The following is a 23,850-nucleotide window of genomic DNA, read 5'->3' as shown; positions in this document are numbered from 1 at the left end:
CGTATCCATTCTATAGTTCAATGAGTACAGCATCATCCTGCTTTTGAGGATTAGGTGCTGGCTGCTGTTGTTGTGTAGGCTTCTGCTGTTGCGGGTTGATGTCTGGGTAGTAACTAGAACTCTCCTGTGGATGTGGAGGGTATGAACCAGACTGTTGAGTTTCCATAGGCGGCGCCGAAGGCTGCATGGTAGGGTTTTGGTACTGTGGCTGCTGGGATTGTGGATACTGTGGCTGCGAATAGTTAGCATATTGAGGGGCGTTGGCATGCTGCGGCGAGGTAGGTTGATTTGGATACGGGTATCCTCCGGTACCCATAGGTTGTTGCACAGGAGCATCACCACTTCCCATAGGCTGTTGCACAGGAGCACCACCAGTTCCCATAGGTTGTTGCACAGGAGCAAGAGCACCACCAGTTCCCATAGGCTGTTGTACTGGTACATAGCCATAAGATCCGCTGGTATTCTGTGGTTCCAAACTGTGGCGATTATAGGCATATGCCAATCGCTCTTCGAGTAGCTTGTCATAGAACCTAACCACAGTGGTCAGCTTGCCGTGCATGTCCACTAGCTGATCGTATTTTTCAATAGTCGACCCCAGAGTCCGCGCCAATTTAGGTCTCAGCGCAGTCACGCTGTCGTTAAGCTGTTGGAGCTTTGCTTCTTTAAGAATCGTGCCTGGCGGAGCCCGCTGGAGGTCTTCCACTAAGCGGACGTATCTATGCAAAATTTCCTCTTCCAATGGCGTAAATTCGTCTGGTTTGACAGCTGCTTGCTGCTGTGATTCAACCGTAGTACTAGAATTGTCAATATCATAAGAGAGCTTGGTGGGTTGTTCCGGCTCCGACTCGGTTTGGTAAAGACCAGAAGTATTCTTGCCTTTATTACTCTGCTCCATGTCCCGCAAGCTCGCAGCAATAGCTGCCTTCATATCTTCGTCCTCTTCATCCTCTTCTGCACGGCCTGACTGTGGCGGTGGTGCTGCTACTGCCGCTGGCTGTGGCGGCGCCCTGGCCCGCTGAGACTCCTCCAAACTCAATTGTATGGCTCGCTTTAAATCCTCATCATCATCACTAGCATTACCGGCTGGTGCACTCACCGGTGCACTGTTATATGGAATTGTCGTGCTAGGCTTGACAACACTGCCAAATGATCCCTTCCTCGCCTTGTAGGTAAGCTTGCCATAGCAATCATCACACACTCTTACAGGCTCGTTAATACCAAAATGGGGCAGCGGAAGATAGTTCTGACAGTATTGCTGGATATACACGCCGCCACAATTGCGACAGTGGTGTTTACGGTTAACGAACGAGAATGGCGTTCCACTCTTCATGCAGGTATCAGAGTCCATCCACTCTGGCGGGGCAGAAGTATCGATGAACGACGCACCGTACTTGGCCCGAGGCTCTGGGAACTGAAACCCTTCGCTCCTAAGGTCGTTGTATACCTTGTTTACGTAGGACAGCTGCATCTGGCCCTCAAACGCCTGGGCCCAGCTCTGGATGTATTCCAGCGCCAAAAGCCTCACATCGTTGTTCACAACACCAGAAGGCGGCTTGACTATGAGCAGGAGCGTGTCCATGAACTCGCGTGATGCAATCTCGACCAAATAGTGGCTTCCGCCGTTTTTGATCGTCGTATCAATGAGATGGAGGGCGGCAATTCGCACATTGGGGTTTTTGTGGAGCAGCCGCCGCTTCAGCGATCTCATGGCGTCTTTCGCAGGAACGGCCTTGGACCTGATCATATCGCATATCTCGAGATTGAGCCCAATGTCCTGCTCTCCGGTCGGCAGGTTCTCCGAGGTGGCCCGCTCTACCAGTTCGTCTATCGACGGACTCGACGAAAACCAAGACATATCTTTATTTTCCGGCTGTTTCTAATGTCGAATAATTAATACTAGAATGGCCAAATGTCGAATAGTTGCTATCGAATTGCCAAATGTCGATTATTTGAATCGATTACTTAGCCAAAGCGTCGCTATTAAACGTCGTTAGTCCCGGCAGTGTCGGTGGTTGCCACAATGCGGCCTTTTTGGGAGGCATTTGGTCAGCCGCACGGCGGCGACTCACCACCCCACCCCGCCACGGTTCTGCAGCCTTCGAAGCGAACAGAGCTGACGAGGACCCAATGGCGCAGGTACAGGCATGGCAGTACAAGCTGAAGGCCCAGCTGAAGATGGCCATTAACCGGTTGAGGCTTGTCCAGCAGAAGGAGACGGCTATTGCTAAGCAGCAGAGGCGTAATGTGAGTGAAGTCCGACCCCACATGTGATAATGGAGCTAACCCCCGGTATTATAGCTGGCTCAGCTACTTGAACAGGGCAAGGAGCAAAGTGCAAAGATTCGAGTAGAGAACATTATTCGCGAGGACTACAATGTTGAGCTGCTTGAGATGCTGGAGCTGTATTGTGAGCTTTTACTGGCGAGAATCACCTTGTTGGAACAGAAAGACTGCGATCCAGGGCTCGAGGAAGCTGTCAAGACAATTATATACTGTGCCAGTCGCACTGAAGTTAAGGAGCTGCACCAGGTGAAGGAGATTTTGAGCCACAAGTTTTCCAAAGAGTTTGTCCACGAGGCTCTGGAAAACCACAACAACGCTGTCCCGGAGAGGGTACGAAAGCGGTTGTCTTCAGAGCCTCCAGATCCCAAGATTGTTACTTTATATCTGTGTGAGATTGCTCGGGCGTACCGTGTGCCATTCAGCGAGCTCCCGCCGGAGGAGCAGGAGGAGATACGCGATGACGAGGAGCCTGGGGAGCCTCCGAAGTCTCCCATTGCTGTCATGGCTCCGACACCTAATAGTGATAACCCGCACCCTACGATTAAGTTGGACGACTCTACACCAACTAGGCCTCGACCAATGGCAAATGCGAAGCCGAAGACTGCAGCAGAGGAGGAATTGGATTCGTTGAAGAAGCGATTCGAAGCTTTACGGAAGAGGTAGACACAGCCAATTAACTTTCTATATACCAGTCTACTCTCCGCGAAGCGGAGCTACGGGGGTTCGGGGGCTGGCCCCCGAGGATAATTTGATATACAATGCAGATATGGTGTTAAATATATCTATGCCCTGTTGTTCTTACTACAGTAGTTATCAATTTACTTTCCGCGAAGCGGAGCTACGGGGGTTCGGGGGATAGCCCCCGAGTGGAACGCACAATTCGGTATTACAATGCAAATAGTTGATATATATATTCTATGCCAGGTTGTTCTTGCCTGAGTAGTACTTCTTCAGCTTTTCAGCCGAGTACCGGATCGACCGTCCAACGCCAGCGGTCAAGATGCCCTTCATGGACTGGGTGAGACTAGGCCACGCCACGGTCTGGCGAATGGCATGCGACATCTGGTCTGGCAAGGCCTTATCGGCGGCTATTCGTTGGTCGAACTCAGTGCAGAAGAGCGGGTTCTCGGAGGTGTGCTTCTCGACATCCTTCTCCTTGGCCTGCTGCTGGTGGCTGTCTATCGGCGTCTTACCGTCGCCCACGGCCGATGCGTATCGCCCATAGAGCCTGCTCTTGAACTTTACGGGGAGCCTCACCACCATGTTGCCCCGCTTCACCGGGTCCATGTCCTGGACGAGCGACGCGACCTCCGTGTCGCGGTTGGGCCCGACGCCGGTTATGGATGGTTCGGTGGTCGAAGCAAGCTCGAGGTTGGGCAGGCTGTCCATGAGCGGCGAGTAGAGCTCGCGGAAATGCAAAAACTGGTTGTCTACAATATTCCTCACCTTGTTGGGGTTCTCGCCAAACGTCATACGCGGGTCGCCCATATACGAAATACCCGCAATCTTCATATACAGGTCGTACTCCGTGAACCGCTCGGGCAGAAGCAGCAGCGACGCCCGCAACACGCTAATGAGGTTCGCCTGGTTGACAAACCGCAGCCGCGGCTCGTCCCGCAGGATCTTGACTGGCTTGTGGAGCCGACCCGCCATGTACAGCGTGCTCCAGTCGGCCAGATCGGTCAGCAAGGTGTCCATGTTGACGACACCGTATTTGATCTTGAGCCCATTCATCTCCACGTACGGGTTAAAGTAGAGGCCAGCTCCACACTTGTCCTGGATCAGGCTAACTGCGTTCGATCCAAGCCATTGTAGTGACGAATAGTGCTCCGGGTACTGTTTCATGTTCAGCGAGTGCCAGTGCTGAGAGTGCGACACGCCGAAAATGAGATCGATCTGCGGATTCGAGTTCTGGCTCGCTTTTCCCTGGCTGAACACGCCGCTACCGTACGCGAAAGCGTACCGAATGGGGGCCCGGAACTTCCACAGCGTCGACCGGAGCCGCTCCCGTAGCTCGTTATCGATTGACATGTGCTGGTTGTTCCCGAAGTCTTTAGGCAGATCGGAAAACTTGTTGATCTTGTTGTACGACTTGACATTAAGATCAAAGTAGTTTGGCGAGCTGTACGGCGTCTGTTGGCTTGGCGACTTCTCTCGAGGCACCTCGAATCGCAGCGGAATCGATCCCTCCTTCTTCTTGTTACGGTTTTGCTCAAGAGCAGCCATGAGGCGGTCTGACTCGGACTGGGAGGTCGCCTGGATAGTCGAGTAACATCGTTTAGCAGCCTGTGACGAGGCTCTACTTATAATTGTTGCCTACGTGGTTGGTTAGTCCTATTCATATTTGTACTATACTTTTTTAATGCTCTCCCCCCTTGTTTGGTCACTTACGTTCATATTTCCACGGGGTTAAGTGGTCCAACGAGGTATATAATAACTCTCTTTCTATGCCGAATATCCGAGATCTCCTGTAGCCCGATTATTCCCTTCTATTTCTGCAATTTCGTGGTCTCCTGCAGTGCCCTTGCCGATTTCTAAAAGGTTAATGTTCAGCTACCCCAGGAAAGACACGGCATACTCGGCCATAGTGCCTGCGCAAGCATAGGGTGTTTTCCGCATGAAGGGAAATTTTTCCCGCCGTCAGCCGCGCATACAACAATGCCCCGTTGCCGTAGCCGACCGTTATCCGTGCGATTACATTAATTGTTCCTGACGCATGTACCAAGTTACCGAAGAGTACTATAGTGCCAGCAAGGTGGCCAATAGCAGTGGTAGAAAGAGGGGGAATTGTAAATATATTAAAATATATCATTGCAGAACCGATATCCGGAGGCAATGCCGCCAGACGTAATGTAGATGAACATCATAAATGCACCAATAATGATGGAGACTCGGGTAGACACCCATTTGTCTAACCCACATGTTCGTGACAAAAGATAGTAGAAGAGTATTTGAAGAGCTACAATGGCTAATCCTCCGGCAAGTTCCTGCTCCGTGTGGTAAAGAGGCGGTCCGAACTTGGATTGGATGGCGATGTTCCGAATGCACAATATGAGCTCCAAGGACAAAATAGCAAAAGTCGAAATCCAACCAATTGCGCCCGTTGCTTTGGATGGGTATTCCTGAATCTGTGGCGAATTGGGGGAGTTGTCTTTACTTGTTACATCGATAATTTGATGTCGCTTTTTAGTGGTTCTGGGGTACAACATGCGAATCCAGTTACTATCAGAGGTTGTTGTACTAAGCTGCATCACAATTGACGGTCTTTGGCGATACATGATGGGGAATATTGGTGGAATTGTAGTTACTTGTGATTGTTTGCCCCTGCATGTGTTATACCATTTTAGCGTCACAACTTTAATTCCAAATGTCGTTAATCTGTTAACCCGCATGAGAAGTACCTTAATTACTTACTTTTCAAAAGGTAATTGAGCCTAATTGGCACAACGACACGGAATTCAATATTATAAAATGTAAAATAACAGGTAGGGCTGAGATATTGGTTCTTGTTTCTTTCCTATCGAATCTGTTACCGGTATAATACCGGTAACCAAGAATATTACGAAAGTAAATGTTGTTGAATGGCAAAGGTAATAACATCAATGGATTATATAACCCGTGCTGATTTATAATACTAGTACAGGTAACAACAACAATATATTTTGATTTAACACAAGCCGTACAAGCCGGTTAGAATATATAAATATCCAAGAATAGCGGGGTAATTGTGTTGAGGTATAGCGGTTCGGTGAATGTCCGATGTAGACAGGCTCGGCGAGTGACCGATGTAGACAGGCTCGGAGAGTGACCGAAGTGAAACGGTTCGGAGAATAGCCGAGCTACGGAATCGGAACATCGGTGATGAAGCGAAGGAGAATCACACCGGTGGCATGAAAGATAAATTGAGGGAAGTTCCCATGGTTGGAGATGTAAGCAAATAGACAGCAATGCAGGAACTCACCGGGGATCAAGTCTCTGACACACAACCAGTAGCTACGACGGAAAGAATGGATAAGGATCCATTCATTCAACATAATTGGAGGTATGACCTGCCCGTGCGAATAGAAGAACTTTTTTTTTCTTTTGACGCAAGGTATCACTCGTATGATACCGGTACTATCCCGCAATTACATGTACCAATTCAATTGCAGCTGAATGAAATGTAGAAATGAAAAATGACATAATATATAGAAACTGGTACAGCCCGAATCACCGATATCTGGTTAGCTGGTCATAGTTTCGCAATTCCGGTAATAATTATTAGAAATACCAGGGTAAAACCCAAAAAAAGTTATATAAAGGTTATCTACAAGTACCAACAATAGATACCTAAATATCTTATCGCGTAATAGCTCCTAGTATCGGTAACACCATAGCTGCTGGTAATAGGACCAAAATGTCGGTAATATCGCTTGTAGCATAATCGTTTAATGCAGACATATGTTCAGTACGGAAAGAATTAACACTATTCAAATTGCTTGATACATTTGGTTGTACTAGCACTGGGTACGCACTGCATTGTTACCGTTATTACTTTATAAAAATGCCGGCGTTTCAGAGAAATAGTCCCGGGAAGGTAGCATTGAGAGTACCAGAATCAATCATCAAAACGATATCTCCTAACAGAAGCATGACTCCTACCATAATTCATTTAATTAATTTTGAGAAGCGCAATACACTCCCATTAATTTGTTAAATTCGTGGTAAGCTACATAAGCTGCGGGATCATCCTTTGGGAACCGGACCAAGATAAATCAATGGCAACTTTTGATAAACCAATTCATCATATAATTGTCATAAACGTCTCTACAAATATAAATACTTTTTAAAGCTCCTCTGGCTTCTTGAATCGAGCAGCCTCATCACCAGCGGCAATAGCCTTGGCCTTCTTGAGGGCAGCCGCGTCACCACCCTGCTCGCCAAAGACATCTTGGCCCCACTCGACTGGGTCGTTGTATCGGAGGTGCTTGTCAAGGCTCTCGAGCTGCTTAACAACGTCCTCTGGAAGAGTGAAAACGCCATCAAAGTTGCTCTTGATTCGGGATGGAGTAACAGACTTTGGAACAACCACGAAGCCCTTCTGGATCAAGTAGGAGATCAAGACGCTGGCAACGTCCTTGTTAAGGTCAGCAGCAATCTTCTTGATCAATGGGTCGTCAATAACTCGTGGCTGGTTGTAGACGTTGTTGCCGAGTGGGCTGTAAGCAGTTGGCACAATGCCGTGCTTCTTGAGGTAGTTGTTGAGAGCTGGCTGCAGCAGGTAGACGTGGGCCTCAATCTGGTTAACGGCTGGCTTAATCTTGCAGAAGCTCACGATCTCGTCAATGTGGTGCTGGGAGAAGTTGGAGACACCAATGGATCGAACCTTGCCGGACTCAACAAGCTTCTCCATGGCCTGCCAGGTCTCCTTCAGTGGGACGTGCTGGAGCTTGGCAAGACCGCTCTGGTCCTTTGGAATCAACTCTGGGGTAGACTCAAAGACGACTGGCCAGTGGATGAGATAAAGGTCCAAGTAGTCAAGCTGCAGGTCCTTAAGGGTCTTCTCAAGAGCCTTTGGAACGTCCTCGGCCCGTCGGGCGTTGTTCCAGAGCTTGGAGGTGACGAAAATCTCCTCTCGTGGGACACCAGAGGCAATAATGCCTCGACCGACCTCCTCCTCGTTCTGGTAAATGGCGGCAGCGTCAATGTGTCGGTAGCCAGACTCAAGGGCGACCTGGACGGCGTTCTCAACCTCGTGTGGCTTAGAGAGCCAGGTACCCAAGCCAATGACTGGGATTTCATAGCCGGAGTTCAACTTGACAGTCTGCTTGTTGGAAACCATTGTAATTCTAGTTTTTTAGTAGATGTTACGAAAGAGCAATTGAGGCAATTTCACCGGTTTAAATATCGCGGATGAACAACAGACCCCCCCCCCAGGTTTCGCGGGTCCCTAAGTGGGGGTCATAACCTGCCTCCTCCCAGCTTCCCCAATCTTTCTATACGCCCGCCCCGGCTCCGATATACTGTCAGGACATTCTTCCGGAACGGGCCATGGCAGTGCCAAAACCACCGGATTTTTTCCGCAAGTCTGTCTCCGGCTGTATATTGTGTGTATGTAGCTGTACCTACTATTTTCGAGCAATTCTGGCCAGAAAATCCCTGGAAGGTTGAGAATAACTGCCGTCCCCCACACTTTTGGGGACACCGTCCGAATGTTACTCCGACGAGCGACGCACCTAATTAATGCCAATTATGTAACCATAGGCACGTGACTTTGAGCCGCCTGCGGCTCACTTTTTCATTTTTCCGTGGGGGACAACCGTAAGACTCAGTCGTGGAGTCACATAGCTCGGGGCATTGAGGGCCCGTATCCGTATCGTGGAGCAACTCGCGAATCTACTATAGTTATACCTGTATTCCTTTCGATTTGTTCCTGGGGCGCTTCCCCAGACCCCGTAGCTGGAGGCCCTGCCTCCAGACCTCCCTCGAAGGTGGCTATTGATGAGAGCTGAGATGGGACGTTGCAATTGATAATCGGATTGTGTTATAGCGATCTCTGAGAGCATACAGCTAACGGCTCTCCGGAGAAACACCCCAGAGAAACTGAGAGGGAGAGAGCCATATCGATACACCCAAGATCTCGAACACGGACTCCTACGGATTTATCAGCATGATAGGAGTATATTTCAGCATGAAAAATGAGGATAATTAATCTCCCCCTGGCTGATATGGCCCAACGGTCTAAGTGTGTGGCCACTGATCAGACGATTTTTGAATGCTAAGGAGGCTGTGGCAGCGAGGCAGTCTGCTAAAAAGTTGCCTACTTAGTAGGAGCTACTCTATCGGAGCTCTAGGAAGCCACTCGTTACGAGGGTACCAGATCGAATGCATTAATGCGTGTTTGGAGGCGTTCAGGCAGAAGAAACGGCGTATCGGCGTGAGCCTGGCTACGGGTGGCGGCAAGACAGTTATATTCTCGCACCTGCTTAGCCGAGTGGACCCAGTTAACGGACATGGGGACAAGGTTCTCATCGTGGCTCACCGGGGTGAGCTCATCCATCAGGCATATGAGCGTGTAACAGCGATCAACCCTGATCTGAGCGTTGAAATTGAGATGGCGAACCACAAGGCATCCGGGGAGGCAGACGTGACAATTGCATCGATCCAATCTGTCACGCGGAGGCCACGGCTCGAGAAGTTTGACCCCAAAGACTATAAACTCATTATCATCGATGAGGCTCATCATGCGGCTGCCGAACAGTACATGAAGCTTCTGAGGCATTTCGGCGCAGATGTGAGAGACTCCAACGTTGCTGTTGCCGGATTCTCGGCCACAATGTTCCGCAGAGATAAACAGTCGCTTTCGAAAATCATGGATGAACTGGTTTACCACCGGGACTTTCTGTACATGATTGACACTGGGTGGCTCTGTCCGGTTAAGATTACTACAATCCGCACCTATGTTGACTACTCGAACATCGAGATGAACAAGCGTACTGGTGATTACAAGGAAGCGCCGCTTTCCGAGGCGATTAGTACGCCGTTGGTCAACGAGCTCGTGGTCAAGGCGTGGGCACACCATTCGCAGAGGGGCACTAAATACAAATCCACCATGGTGTTTGCCGTGGATATTGCCCACACCGTTGACCTTGCCAACGAATTTCGCCGATATGGCGTCGAGGCTCGAGTCGTGACCTCGAATACGCGCAGGTCGGAGAGAAAGAAGACGGTAGAGGACTTTAAGCAGCAGAAGTTCCCTGTGCTCATCAACTGTGGAGTGTTCACCGAAGGCACTGACATCCCTAATATAGACATGATTATACTAGATCGTCCGACTACGAGCGATGGGTTGTTGGCACAGATGATTGGACGCGGACTGCGTCAGTCGCCTGGCAAGGACCACTGTCATATTATAGATCTGGTCGGGTCAACTGCGAGCAGCGAACTCGTGACAGTGCCAAAGATGTTTGGGCTTCCGCCTGAACTTCTCGTTGAGCCAGAGACAGACATGATGGAACTGAAAAAACTGCTAGAAGAGGAGGATCAGAGAGAACAGAATGGGGGGAAAGAGCGCCCCGAGTGGAATAGCATTGGCAAGGTAGAGTTTGAAACGTATGACTCGGTCGAGGAGTACATGGCTCGGGGCATTGAGGGCCAGTTAAAGGACCACGCCAAAAAGCTCAATTGGCTCCGCACGAATGAGAGTACTTACATTCTGTCAGGGTTTGGTAGCCATCTACGTCTTGTAGTGTCGGGGCACGATACTTACAAATTGCTCCGGTACTATCCCATCCCGCCAAAGATTAACGACAAGAGAGCCAACGTTGTTGCGCGACAGGTGCTTGGAGAGAACATTCAAGGGCTAGCAAAGGTCATGGAGCAAGTTGGTGCGTTTATTGAGGCGCGGCCGTCTATATTTCCAAAGAGTTTGCTTGACCCCGACAGTCAGTGGCGTGAGTCTAAGCCTACAGAGGGCCAGCTCAAGGAGCTGGTGCGACTCACGTCGCGGGTCAAACCTGAGCTGCTAGCCGAGGCATCGAGCCTGGGAGTGCTCTTGACAGACCCGGCTGACCGGGGCACCCTCAGCAGAGGGGAGCTGAGCGATTTTATTCAAATGTGCCAATGCATGGGAGTCGTTTCGCAGATCAAATTCATGGTTCGGCAAGCCCGACAGGCCCAAGCAATAGAACAAGCCAACGTTGAGCGACAGAGGCGTGAAGCAAGGATCGCCCGCTACGCCGCTTTGCCTGGCCTGGACCAGACCAGAGTAGCTGATGCGCAATTCTACAGAGACCTTTCAACGCCGCCTGCAGCTGTCGATCGATCGGTCAGCTAGTGTAATTACATGGTACTGTACTACGTACTTTGCACCTGTAATTACAGGTATATCATGTGTTTGGATGACCCCGGCGTATGAAGCGGCTGAAAGTCCGGAAGCGCGGGGAATTCTGATGACGGCCTCCTTTGACTTTTTTTGGCTGGTCTCCTACGGCTGCTCTTCGATTTCTTGGCTGGTATCCTACGGCTCATTTTCGATTTCTTGGCTGAACACAATAAAGCCCTTGATAATGCAATTCCATGCGTTGTTTTCGTGTCGCTAACCCACCCCGCTTGTTCATGCTTTTAGGGAAGAAAGCGCTATACGGTGTACCGATCTGGCGTGCGCTCCCCAGACTCAGGCATATGTAAGCGATGATGGTGCGATGATGGCGATCGAGACTTGGCTGCAAAACCGTTAGAGGAAGGCGATGACGCTGGAGAAGAAACTCTTCGGAAACCGTATGCATAGCGGAGGGGAACTGCGCATAAGCTCTGTCTCGCCACGTAATGGGTCCTTTGGAACACCGTCTACATCTCCAACATTTCGATTTGCCTGGGGCTGTAGAAAAATAACAAAACCCTTCTCCACAATTCAGTTGTGGGGTTAATTATTGACAAGGAATCCAAACTGAGGGGCCATGTATAGTTGTCCACCCTTGCATTATATTCCGCACTGGCTCAATATGTTCTATAGATGAGGGGGGTAGCAGCGGGGGGCAGAGGAGAGGGTTGCAGTGTGAAAAGCAAAACCCCGGCAATTGTGATTGGCTGCACAGTGTCGATTATGCCCCTAGGAACCCATTAGTACTACTATTGTTCGGGGAATGGCATCCGTCGCGACTATCAAGGCTTGCCCGAACGCCGAAGTTAGGTCAAATCACAAAAGGCTAGTGGGCGAAGGAAGTATGTGTGGCTTAAATTAATGATATATTGGCCCTACCTTATCGATAAGGCAATCTCTGAGCTGATAATGCATTTCTCAAGTGTATCGTATGGCCTCCATCAACAGCCGAGAGATACCCGGGGATGCCATCGTCATCGAGTCTTGGCCCGTGCTGGAATGTGCAGCAGTAACCGAGGCCCCGGGCAGGCCACGTACCGCTGCGCTGACACCGGCTAGCAAGAACCGTTGGAGCTGTGTGCACGCGTGAGACCTTTTTTTTTTCCACCCGCTAAAACGAACGCTTCGAGTGTGGGGAAAAATAGAAGATCAGTCGACTGACTGTACTTCTGTGCTCTTAGAGTCGTCTGCCAAGGCGAAGAATTTGCTGAAAAAAAAAATAATGTGGATCAGATGACGAAGCAAACAAGATGTTGATCTCGTTCCGCGGTGATGAGCGCAACGGTTCCCGTGTTGGGTCTGCTCGTTTCGGGCAACGATGGGACACATGAGTATGGATGTGTACTTTGCTGCAATGCACCACCCAGAACGCACGAGTTTCTCTCGTACCACGCGCAGAATTAATACCATGCATTCGCAGTCGGACCAACCACGCTGTATGGAATATCATACGTTTCCACTAATCTCTAGCCAACGAGAATTCAGCCCTACGGGTCGACCCTAGCCGTGTATAACCTCGAGGAAGGAATAAAAAAATTTGGCCGAGCTGGAACAAAGGTGAACGATGGGCCAACGGCTTACCCCAAACGGGTAACCTGAAGAGAAAATGCAGCAAGGAAGCAGCCCACCAATACACCGAGACCGAGATGAGATGAGTTTTGAGCGATGCTCTTCTCCTCCTCGTCGACACTTGAGGGGTCGCTAGCGGGTCTGGACTGCTTAGGTCCACACACTGTATGGGGGCAAAGCCGATCACTTATGGGCTTAAGGCGACAATGTCTTGGATAATGCAGTGCGGGCCCCTTAAATTGCTTTTGTAAGCGGACGCTTATCACACACCGGACTGTATCTTTGATTCACCATGCAAAACGACCGTACCAAAAGCTGTTGACCACCGCGCAGGAAAAAAAAACAAAAATAAATGCGGCTATGCGCTATACACAGATCTCTGAAGAGATTCGAATCTCGATATATATTCTAACAGATTAGTGGAAATACTCCAAAAAGATTGATAAATTGATAGATTGATAGCTCTGAGGGTACGTCCATTCACGGCCCCGGCACCATGGTAAAATCGTATCATACGTATACGTCCTCTTCGAAACAGCGAACCGCGGGGCATAGACAGGTGGGCGTGTCTGTTTCTGTCCGTTTTAACCCCTCCTCGTAACCCATGCGGCCGAATTAGGAGTTGCCAGTGACGATCAGCAAGGGAAATGCCGATTGACATGCAGTTGAGGGCAATTCCATTGGTGTATAAATGTCCCCCCAGCTCGCCTTTGGATTGTCTCTTGGCTAATCAGGGTTTTTTTTGACTTTTCACTCCGATTGGGTCATTCAATTCTAATTTCACTCCCATTGGATCAAATCTAATCTAATCAACCCATTGGAAGGTCAAATCACCAATTAATAATAGATAAATCACAATGGGCGCTGAGAAATACGACTCCAACGTCGAGGAGATCACACACGACAAGGTCGTTATCGAGCCAGTCGAGCAGATCCAGCTCTCGCGATGGGAGCGGGTCAAGGACTCGTTCAGACAGGCCGACATGGAGGCCATTGAGGGCGCCGAAAACATGACCGAGCTCCAGAAAGCCGCCCACATGACGGCCCACTCGCCGCTCGCTCGAAAGCTTAAGAACCGTCATCTACAGATGATCGCCATTGGCGGTGCCATTGGTACTGGTCTCTTTGTCGGTTCCGGCTCCATGTTGGCGACTGGTGGTCCAGCCGCGCTGATTATCGGCTACGCCATCATTGGTATTATGCTTTTCTGCACCATGAATGCTCTTGGTGAATTGGCCGTGACTTTCCCCGTCTCTGGTGCCTTCTCTACTTTCTGCACTCGATTCATTGATCCGTCCTGGGGTTTCGCCGTCGGCTGGAACTACGCTGTCCAGTGGCTTGTCGTTCTTCCTCTCGAGCTTGTCGCCGCTTCCATCACCATTGGCTACTGGCAGTCCGACATCAACCCGGCCGCATGGGTCGCCATCTTCTACGTATTGGTCGTCATCATCAACCTGTTTGGCGTTCGGGGCTACGGTGAGGCTGAGTTCATCTTCTCCATCATCAAGGTCACCGCCGTCATTGGCTTCATCATTCTCGGTATCGTCATCAACTGCGGTGGCGCTCCAAAGGGCGGCTACATTGGCGGAAAGTACTGGACTGACCCGGGTGCCTTCAACGGTAAAACCGCGGGCGAGCAGTTCAAGGCTGTTACCACCGTTTATGTGGGTGCCGCCTTTTCCTTCACCGGTACCGAGCTGGCTGGTCTGGCCGCTGCTGAGACCGAGAACCCGCGAAAGACGCTGCCACGGGCCGTCAAGCAGGTCTTCTGGCGAATCACACTCTTCTACATCGTGTCCCTTAGTATCGTTGGTCTGCTTGTGCCATTCAATGATCCTCACCTTCTCGGTGCCTCGAGTGTCGACATCAAGGCCTCTCCGTTCGTCATTGCCATTACCAACGCCGGTATCAGCGGCCTGCCATCTGTGTTCAACGTTGTCATTATGATTGCTGTCATTTCGGTCGGTAACTCTGCCGTCTACGGCTGCTCTCGAACCCTTGCTGCGCTGGCCCACCAGGGCCTGGCTCCAAAGTTCTTGGGCTACATCGACAAGGGCGGTCGACCACTGTGGGGTATTGGCATCACTTGCGTTTTCGGTCTCCTCTGTTTCCTGTCCGCTTCTGACAAGCAGACTGAGGTGTTCAACTGGCTTATGGCTTTGACTGGTCTCTCGCTCATCTTCACCTGGGGCTCCGTTAACCTGTGCCACATCCGATTCCGACGAGCCTACAAGGTCCAGGGCCGATCTCTCGAGGATATTCCATTCCGATCCCAGGTTGGCGTCTACGGCTCGTGGCTCGGTCTCATCATCAACGTCTGCATTCTCGTGGGTCAGTTCTGGGTCGCCGTGTGGCCAAAGGGTGGCTCGCCAAACGCCTCCTACTTCTTCCAGAAGTACCTTGCCGCACCAATCATCATTGCCTTCTACATTGGCCACAAGATCTACAAGCGATCGCCAATCGTGCGAACCAAGGACATGGACCTCAACTCTGGCCGACGAGAGGTCGACATCGACCGACTCCAGCAGGAGCTCGAGGAGGAGAAGCAGTACATCGCCTCCAAGAACTTCTTCTACCGAACCTACCGATTCTGGTGTTAAGAATTTGATACACTAACGATTTGTTTATTTATGTACTCGTTTTAATGAACTCTTTCTATTTACTCTGCCTTCCCTCCATATGCTTAAATGTGACTACCGGTATTTGAATACCCTGTTACTCTTCCCATACGTCATGGGGGGTCAGCCCCCCATACCCCCCGTAGCTCCGCTTCGCGGAGGACCATACTATTTGGAACTTTTGAACATGGGCTCATTGATGTATATATTCGTCGTGTGATGACATTGAAAGCCATCTTCGAAAGGGCGCCTACTCGACTCCAACACTTTCACTCCGGACACCAAGTTACGTAAGCGGTTAGTAACGCCAGGTCCAAAACTTGAATACCATGGCAACGCAAGTCAAATGAGGCTGTCAGCCATAACTCGATATAGGAAAGGAATTGAGGACAGAAATTTAATTTCATCTACGCAGCATGACAATAGGCAATTCAAAATTGATATATATGGAAGCAAATCTCTGTTATTTAACGCAATTCAAAATTAACATAAAAGTAAATCTCTCTTCTTTAATGGAACATGTACTCCGCGTGTGACCAACTTTGTTACATGTAGAGCACTTTGATGGCGCCCTGTTCCACCAATTCATAATCACGCATTCATCGACTTCCTCCGATTGACGCATAGTCTCACCGTCATTGTTCTGCTCCGATTGATCCGGTATGGGTTGAGCTATGGATTGCCTAGATACGGGTTGCCTGGCTATGGATGAAGGGATTGGATGCTCTAGGAGCGGAAGACGCTCCTGTATACCTTCAAAAAGGCCAGTTCTCCAGAATTGATGGATATCTGTCAATTTAATAGCTTAATTCCTTGCTAATAAACTGGAAATTTCGATGCGCACAGGGAAGACCCATCGTTTTCGAAAAACCATTTGTGCAAGCAGGTAACGGAGCTGTAGCACATCTCACCCTTTTAACCTGCTCATCAATTTTATTGATAGAAAATCGAGAAGTCCTAGTCACAATGTTAGCATATAGGTGCTCTGAAGCTATAACTGACCGTTCAATTTTTGAACTGCTCTGAAATCAAGCTCAAGATTTGCGTACTGTGCTTCTACGGCATTTGTAATTTTCTCAAATGTACTCAGCATATCTCCAGGAAAACCATCTAGAGACCCTTATAAGTAGCAATGTGCACCTTCAACTCGTGACGTAGCTGAATTGTCAAGATGGAAATATTGTCGTGTCCAATCCACGACAAATCTCTCTTTATGAACTAGCCAGGTTTCCTTAAGGTATTGAAGGGCAGCTGGGATTGTTTTATATGCGACCTCAAACTTTTGACAGCCTGGTATAATAATCATGCTCAGTAGGAGCATACGCTACCTGATTCCATGACTGTAGAAATTTTTAAATTTCTTATCTTGGCCATTGTCAAAATGCTGCTTTGTATTTGTAGGACATTGGTAGCAATATGCCAAGTAGGTGCGGACCCCCTGGACACAGCCTTAATTGCATTTAACAAAGTTAGATCGCGATCTGTACAGAGAACCGGATCAACGGGAAGAGGGTCAACAAATGAGAAGAAAGTCTTTAAAGCCCAGATATAGCTCTATTCTTGGTCGTTGTGCATAAAACAGAACGCAACGCTGAATGTTGCAAATGATGGTGTGACACCAACAATATGCAACAGAGGCATCTTATATCGATTTGCCTTATAGGTGCAACCCATGAGGAATACCCTATTATATTGCTTAGCATATCGGATTGACTCTGGATGGGCAAACATAAAAAGGAGAACATGTCCTTCTGCATCCTGCTTAATAGCATATTTCCAGTAGTCTTTCTGTAGTCCTGTATAGCAATCCAATTGGTGTGTCGTTACTAAGCTTTTGTCTTCGCAAGACACTTCGAGCATTGTAAATATCTCTAGGATTTTGACAATGGCCAAGATAAGAAATTTTAAAAATTTCTAAAGTCATGGAATCGGGTAGTGTATGCTCCTCAGTTCTCAAGACTTTCCGGGATTGTGAGAATTGAGTGGACTCCGCGCAGCGGAGCTACCAGGAGGTTTGGGGGAAGGATTCCCCCAATCGAAAGGCTGAACGCTTACGAGGATCGTGAGAATTGGGTTGTTCTTTTGTCGGACTCCCCGCAGTGGAGCTGCCAGTGGGGTTGGCAGAAAATCAAAAGGCCTACGGGTGAAAAAATATATAATAATATATGCGTATAAGTTAGTTGGTCATTTCAGGGGCTGCCGGGACGGCAGGGGCGGGCTTGCCATTGTCGAACTCACTTGGAGTGGGTTGTTGCAGCTCAGACTGGTCGACGTTGTGGAAGTCGAGGATCTCGGAATACATCATGACCTTCCAGGTATCGACGGGTAGGTCAGCGTCATTAAAAGACCAGTCAAAGCGCTCCGAGGCGACGGGTTCGTCACTGGGCTCATGGTAAGGCGCCAGGTACGGATGCGCCAAGGCGTCAGCTGCGGTGATTCGCTTCTTAGGGTCAAACACCAGCATGCGCTCCATGAGGTCTATGGCATCCGGGTCAGCGTTGGGGAACTTGTGGGAGAGTGGGATACGCTCCCGCCTGGGCAGCGATTTTACGAAGCGCAGCGTGTTCTCGCTGCCAATGGTGTTGATAACGTCATCAGGCGGCGACCCCAGCAGCTCCGTGATGATGGAGAACTGATGAACATGGTCCTTGCCCGGGAAGAGCGGCTTTCCTTCCAGCATTTCGGCAAAGATGCACGCGGCGGACCATATATCGACCTCGACATCGTACTTCTGCCAGGTGAGCATGATCTCGGGTGCACGGTAGTACCGTGTCGCTACATAGCCCGTCATCTGTGGGTCCTGGATACGCGCCAGACCAAAGTCGCAGATCTTGAGATCGCAGTTCTCGTTAATGAGGATGTTGCTGGGCTTGAGGTCGCGGTGCACCACACCCGCCGAGTGCACGTACTTGAGCCCTCTTAGGATCTGGTACAGAAAGTACTGCACGAACTGCTTCTCCAGCGGCCGAGTGATGATAAGCCGGTGCAGGTCTGTGCCTAGCAGCTCCGTGACGAAGTATATGTCCTCCAGCGGCGAGATGAATATGTCGCTCAAAGTGATGAGGTTCTCGTGGCGCAGCTGCTTGAGCAGTTTGAGCTCTCTATAAGTTCGCTTCGCCAGTACTGGCGTCGAGAATGGCTTCATGATCTTCTTGATCGCCACGTTCTGGCCCGTCAATTGGTCCTTGGCTGAGCACACCAGCCCGAACGCGCCCATGCCGACCGGGTTCAAGTCGACGTACCGGCTCGTGATCTCAAAGCACGTGCCGAATATCTGTGTCCTGCCATTTTGTTAGTCATTTCCGTTTCTATCAAACCACAAAAAAAGCCTACCTGATGAAGTCCGCCATGGTTTTCTATGTATCGCCAACGTTTGGAACGATAGTGTCAAGAGATGCCGTGTTCCCCCCGTCTCCCAGCTGCTGGGGGGGGGGGGCGCGTCCCACGCACGGTCCACCACCGCAGAAAATTTTGACAGGCCTGGTGATGTCATTACACCTGAGTCGCAGCTTTTGCAAAAAACGACTTGGCGACGCACAGCTGAGAGCGAGGATATTCGAGGGCCAGCCCTCGAGCTCCCGTGGCTCCGCTGCGCGGAGGGGACTGTGTCTTTGGTTGATTTTTGGGTGTCTTCTTCAATTAAGTACACCTTGGTAAGCTGCCATTTGGAGCCTAGCCGCACCTCTCGGGTAGCTGCAGTTACACCATAAGCTCGTGATACCTCGTTTATATCGCATTACCAATGGTATTTTACAATTGCATTACTAGTTATGTACATCTTTTTGACGCTTTTGTGGTCCAAATTGACATAGCCTGAGCCAGATCGCTATGAATAGGTACGGATGGCTGGCTACTAGTTACAGCGTGATATATGCCGAAATTAGACTGCGTAAAGTAATACAGAATTGCAACTATTGGATATTGTAGATACTGCGGTACGACTTGTACTGACCAAGTTACTGTCTAAATGATACGTAGTACCAGGTAGTTGTTCCAGTACTTATAATAGTACAGTATTTCAAATTTCAACCTAACATGCTATTAAGAAGTTTTCTTTCAAAGCTTCTAGTCAACTGTATAAACTGTTGCTATTTCCAACATTAAAAAAATGCCGTAGTTCAGCTCATGTGAGCCCAGCATTCCATTACTGTACGTATGATTCTGGCTCAATGCTACGTGGCTACGGCGAGTATGAACTCATACCGAGTTTTATGCCCGCGACACTCCACCGAGTTCCGCAATTTCCACTTAAGGAGTACCGTGCTACATTTGTAATACCACGGTAGTCAATCCTAGATTATGCTACCACGTATATAGCGTCTTTTCAGCTTGATTTCCCTAATGCACCGGTTGCATAAAGTACAGTATACCATAGTTGCTGGGAGGACTTTCCTTAGCTAGATTCTGCGGTTCACCATACATTCATCAAATAAGATAGTGTTGTAAAAAAGGTTCAATGAAGTGAGCCTATATTATAGAGGACCTTGGAAGCTCTTTAGAATAGGACATCAACTTCAGACTTGCAAGCTGACCAAGCCTTGTATGGGGTTATTGCACGATCTGACGCCAATGCAACTAAAATATTACCCTGTTTTAAGCTCTAAGCATGGAATCTTGGACACTACAAAGTTTGTTACACTGTTGCAAGCTCTAACTAATCTGTTGAAAGGAACCGTAATGGGGGTTTGGGGGCAGAGCCCCCACTGCGGGAGCTCGAGGGCTGGCCCTCGAATAACACTACTAGTAGGCCCAAATTAAAGGAATGGGTCAATTGGATAAGGCAGCCCCTGTTTGCTGCACTTTGTGGGGGGTAGCTGCACTCTCTCGGGTATGCAATTGAGCTCATACAGGCTACTGTTCCATGTTTCGTTGGCAAAAAGTCTTAATACTAAATGTATTCTTGCAAATATGATTTATTGGAGTTTGTTAGACCATTCAATGGCTTCCAGACATGTTCCAGCATGCTTTACAAATTGAGCAGTTTGATATTTACCACTAGTGCATTAGAATGACATAGTTTAGATTAATAAAAGATATGAAGGCCTATTCCGGTGACTCTAATAGACGCTGTTTAACCCGATCCAAGTCTACGTTATACCACCCGGGCATCACCTCTTTGGTGTATCCCGGTAGTGGTGAGAAAGAAGACTCGGCAGAGAAAAAGGGCCTGATATGAAGGCTAAGGTGGGCCAACCCAGGAGCCTTTTTCAATAGCAACCCTGTATAATGCCACATGAGTTCTGTATTCTCCGCGTCGTCGTGCGTAAGATATGCTGCAACACTCCCCCTCATCGTCATTGCAGGTACAACAGCCATTGCTTCAGCGAAAGATATATCCATAAGCAATAACCTGGAAATGTGAACTCGACGATCCAAAATCTCAGCAATCTGCGTAGTTGCAGGTGCAAACATGTCGCCAATGTAGACCGTTTTGAGGTGTCTACTCGCCTTAACCAACGACTTGAAGCATGCGACTCCTTCAGGATCGCCCTGCACTATTCCATCAATCTTGATAACACTCAAATTTGGCATTGTTCCACAAACTTTTATGCGTTCGTCACCCGCGAGCACAAGGCTAGTAACCTGGGCTCCACGGATAGTGTGAATGAACCGACCGTCAGAATTGAGTGTCACCGATTGCACAGAGTCAGGGAGCCTGTACTCGTAGTTGCCATCTTCTCTACCTTCAACTGCTGCAAAATGCAAATAGAACGATCGCAGGCTAGTGCAATGCTTTATTGCGTCATTGAAGGTGAGAATGGTGAGAGGGTCGGCATTGAAGTTAAAGTCGTTAATATACTTACCCACGTCCCGGAAGAAGCCCACATCTAGAGCCATCCTGTCAAGCTTCATACTGAATTCAAAGGATTTAAGGTTTTTCATCCGCATGATCATCAGTACCGTTGTTCGTGTATCATTGAAGAAGTTGCTATTATCATATTCCGGTTCGCTGTAGTACTCGACAGCTACTAGTGGTGGTTCGGATTCTTGGAATGGTTCAGTAATAGTATGAAGCCAGTCGCGTACAACTGGATCCTTTCGCAGCAATGATTCTTCAAGGCAAATGTCCACACTCCGGACTCCCCTCGCTTTTTTCCATATCAGGTCTAGTATTTCGGGCACCTTTTCGCACCTTTCCACTTGTTCATATCCGCTCATCGTAAGCTTAACTAGTCGTATATAGTCCTTGTATAGACTAATAATTTCCACTAGCTTCTCGCTATCCATCCAATATTTGAAAAACGCATTTTTGAAATCACCGCTGCTCGTTATATTAACTTGACGCCATGTTACAGGCAACGAAGCGCTGTTTATTTTGCGGCATGTTAAACGCAGTGTGGAAACATCTTTCCTAGCATATGTGATTATCTTTTCTAAGATCTCGACTGGAAGCGTCGAGAGCATGCTGGCGTTCAGTTGATGATATGTTCACTACTATGAGGGATTCGAGTGGGGAAGGCTGTGATGTTCTATCGATGAGGTTCAGGAGACTAGCAAATGAGGGTTACATCTTACATATCATTTTACGTTGAAGTCTCAGTATAATTATCCATGCCGCAGTTATATGTTTCGATTCACGTGTATACCTAGCAGGCGATAACACTGTTGGTCAATTGTCTTTTGAGCAGTTAGGGCAGCATCCCCTGGTTCAGCTCTATTGTAGCACGCAGATGAGAGCCCGGCACGAAACCATGTACTACATCTACTATTTGTAACAAAATACAAAATGTATTAGGTTATATAAAAAATAACAGCAGTAGCAAAGAAGGCCTTCATAATAGGAACGAATCTACTTCCATATTCCACTAGGAAGGAGATAACAGTGCTGTGATTCTTCAGTAAGTTTTTCATGTTCCAGGGCCATATTTAGTACCAGTAGTTAACTATGAGCCATGCTATTCTCAGTCATGCCAAACGAATAATGAAATACAACTCTAAAGCTATCCAGGAATTGTATAGCATCAGGCAGCAAATATACCTTGAAACGAGTCGCTCATAGCTCCGATATCCAGAGCAGAAGTACACTCATGGTATCACGGATTATGCACATCTCACATTACGGTACAATACAGCAGGTTCTGATCTGCTAAAGTAGGACATTCTACCGAAACGTTACAATCCTGGACACTCGTAACAGCACTGTATATTACTGACATGTCTCCATAATTGTTTCTTCGCCGGTATGGTGTCATTTTAAATCGATAGCGATAGAGTCAGTCAATTCAAGCGCCCCTTGATTTGCCTTGGGGGCTGATATGTAGAGACTCTCCGCGAAGCGGAGCTACGGGGGTTTGGGGGCTGGCCCACAAGTGTGCTATCATCCGCTTATAACCCGTCAATTCCTCAATCACAGAGTACATTAGACCTCCACGCAAGTTTAGCTAGCTGATCTAGCTAGAGCTCTCAGATCTAGATCAATAAATGCCAGTGCAATAACGCTAAATGGCCCGGGATGTAACCCCACGTCGTACGCGTACGCGTAACGGTCCCCCGCGACGGGGGCAGCCGAAAAAAGCGGTGGGGCCAAAACGTCGTCTTATTTTTTCATTTCTTGAACTATCGTGCAAACCGAAAGAAAAAGAGAAAATGAAGTACTATTTACTCCCTGCACTGTTTGTGGTGCTGCCTACGTTGCTGTGGAACATCGTCAACCAGTTCATCCCGCTCGAGGTCCCCGAGCAGTTGCAGAATCAGAAGGTCACCCTTCTGACAGCCCACCCAGACGATGAGGTCATGTTCTTCGGGCCAACGCTCCAGGCACTGCTGGTGCCAAACAACAACAACAAGGTTGAGATCCTGTGTCTGTCCAACGGCAATGCCGAGGGGCTGGGTGCTAAGCGGGAGAAGGAGCTCCTAGAAGCGGTCAAGCCGTTCGGATTCACCTCTGACAACGTCACCATCATCGACCATCCCAAGATCCAGGACTCCATGGAGCTCGAGTGGGACTCGCGGTTCATCGCCGAGGAGATCCTCGAGCAGCGGCTCAAGGACACCACTACTGTAGTCACCTTCGACGATCAGGGCGTCTCTTCCCACCCGAACCACGTTGCTGTTTACCTCGCGGCGGTGCGATGGAAGGCCGCTGAGTACCAGACGCGATCCGTTTGGGTCCTCAAGACTGTGCCAGTTTACCGAAAGTACCTGGCGTTGCTCGATGGCGTCTACACCTGGGTCGAAAAGAAGTTCATCAACCCCGAAGCCCAGCTCAACACTGTCGTGATTGTGGCCCGACAGTTCGGCTACGAGATCACCAAGCGGGCCATGATCCAGGGCCACCGATCCCAGATGAAGTGGTACCGATGGTTCTACCTCCAGTTCTCGCGATACATGGTAGTTAACGACCTTACTGAGCTTTAGTTTGAATTATCGAATACCCCTCTTTCCCTAGTGTACTTGGGGGGACCAGTCCCCCCAACCCCCCTTGGGGGCTCCACTTCGTGGAGGAATCGAGCCAATTGAGTAGAACCTTCGCGAAGCGCACCCAATCTACTAGTACAATGGGAGGACCAATCCTTCGCG

At 49.0% G+C, this 23,850-nt stretch overlaps 10 protein-coding genes across 10 annotated transcripts; 4 read left to right on the top strand and 6 right to left on the bottom strand.

Moving 5' to 3' along the window:
• Positions 1-10: 10 nt before the first annotated feature.
• Positions 11-1,855, bottom strand: VPS27 (vacuolar protein sorting-associated protein 27; the record flags this gene model as incomplete). Its single annotated transcript, XM_076682480.1, has 1 exon — positions 11-1,855. The coding sequence occupies one exon, from the start codon at positions 1,853-1,855 to the stop codon at positions 11-13; it is 1,845 nt and encodes a 614-aa protein (XP_076543263.1).
• Positions 1,856-2,127: 272 nt separating this feature from the next.
• Positions 2,128-2,946, top strand: IST1 (Ist1p; the record flags this gene model as incomplete). The annotated part of the gene is made up of 2 exons (XM_076682479.1): positions 2,128-2,244; positions 2,299-2,946. The coding sequence occupies 2 exons, from the start codon at positions 2,128-2,130 to the stop codon at positions 2,944-2,946; spliced, it is 765 nt and encodes a 254-aa protein (XP_076543262.1).
• A 252-nt stretch (positions 2,947-3,198) lies between these two features.
• Positions 3,199-4,680, bottom strand: TAM41 (putative phosphatidate cytidylyltransferase; the record flags this gene model as incomplete). Its single annotated transcript, XM_076682478.1, has 2 exons — positions 3,199-4,599; positions 4,675-4,680. 2 exons carry the CDS (start codon positions 4,678-4,680, stop codon positions 3,199-3,201), a joined length of 1,407 nt encoding a protein of 468 aa, XP_076543261.1.
• A 2,428-nt stretch (positions 4,681-7,108) lies between these two features.
• Positions 7,109-8,104, bottom strand: GCY1 (aldo/keto reductase; the record flags this gene model as incomplete). Its single annotated transcript, XM_076682477.1, has 1 exon — positions 7,109-8,104. One exon carries the CDS (start codon positions 8,102-8,104, stop codon positions 7,109-7,111), a length of 996 nt encoding a protein of 331 aa, XP_076543260.1.
• Positions 8,105-9,037: 933 nt separating this feature from the next.
• On the top strand, positions 9,038-11,098 carry IRC3 (double-stranded DNA-dependent ATPase; the record flags this gene model as incomplete). Its single annotated transcript, XM_076682476.1, has 1 exon — positions 9,038-11,098. The coding sequence occupies one exon, from the start codon at positions 9,038-9,040 to the stop codon at positions 11,096-11,098; it is 2,061 nt and encodes a 686-aa protein (XP_076543259.1).
• A 2,471-nt stretch (positions 11,099-13,569) lies between these two features.
• On the top strand, positions 13,570-15,312 carry GAP1 (amino acid permease; the record flags this gene model as incomplete). Its single annotated transcript, XM_076682475.1, has 1 exon — positions 13,570-15,312. The coding sequence occupies one exon, from the start codon at positions 13,570-13,572 to the stop codon at positions 15,310-15,312; it is 1,743 nt and encodes a 580-aa protein (XP_076543258.1).
• Positions 15,313-16,127: 815 nt separating this feature from the next.
• Positions 16,128-16,423, bottom strand: TRVA0_003S02080 (uncharacterized protein; the record flags this gene model as incomplete). The annotated part of the gene is made up of 2 exons (XM_076682474.1): positions 16,128-16,287; positions 16,380-16,423. The coding sequence occupies 2 exons, from the start codon at positions 16,421-16,423 to the stop codon at positions 16,128-16,130; spliced, it is 204 nt and encodes a 67-aa protein (XP_076543257.1).
• A 1,083-nt stretch (positions 16,424-17,506) lies between these two features.
• Positions 17,507-18,680, bottom strand: HOG1 (mitogen-activated protein kinase HOG1; the record flags this gene model as incomplete). The annotated part of the gene is made up of 2 exons (XM_076682473.1): positions 17,507-18,611; positions 18,664-18,680. 2 exons carry the CDS (start codon positions 18,678-18,680, stop codon positions 17,507-17,509), a joined length of 1,122 nt encoding a protein of 373 aa, XP_076543256.1.
• Positions 18,681-20,373: 1,693 nt separating this feature from the next.
• TRVA0_003S02036 (uncharacterized protein) lies at positions 20,374-21,735 on the bottom strand (the record flags this gene model as incomplete). Its single annotated transcript, XM_076682472.1, has 1 exon — positions 20,374-21,735. One exon carries the CDS (start codon positions 21,733-21,735, stop codon positions 20,374-20,376), a length of 1,362 nt encoding a protein of 453 aa, XP_076543255.1.
• Positions 21,736-22,917: 1,182 nt separating this feature from the next.
• Positions 22,918-23,688, top strand: GPI12 (N-acetylglucosaminylphosphatidylinositol deacetylase; the record flags this gene model as incomplete). Its single annotated transcript, XM_076682471.1, has 1 exon — positions 22,918-23,688. The coding sequence occupies one exon, from the start codon at positions 22,918-22,920 to the stop codon at positions 23,686-23,688; it is 771 nt and encodes a 256-aa protein (XP_076543254.1).
• Between the last annotated feature and the right edge of the window lie 162 nt (positions 23,689-23,850).

The sequence above is a fragment of the Trichomonascus vanleenenianus genome (genome assembly GCF_965637985.1).
Source record: "Trichomonascus vanleenenianus strain CLIB 3782 genome assembly, contig: TRVA0_003S, whole genome shotgun sequence".
NCBI lineage: Eukaryota > Fungi > Ascomycota > Dipodascomycetes > Dipodascales > Trichomonascaceae > Blastobotrys > Blastobotrys vanleenenianus.
This window is presented reverse-complemented; position numbering and strand designations above follow the sequence as displayed.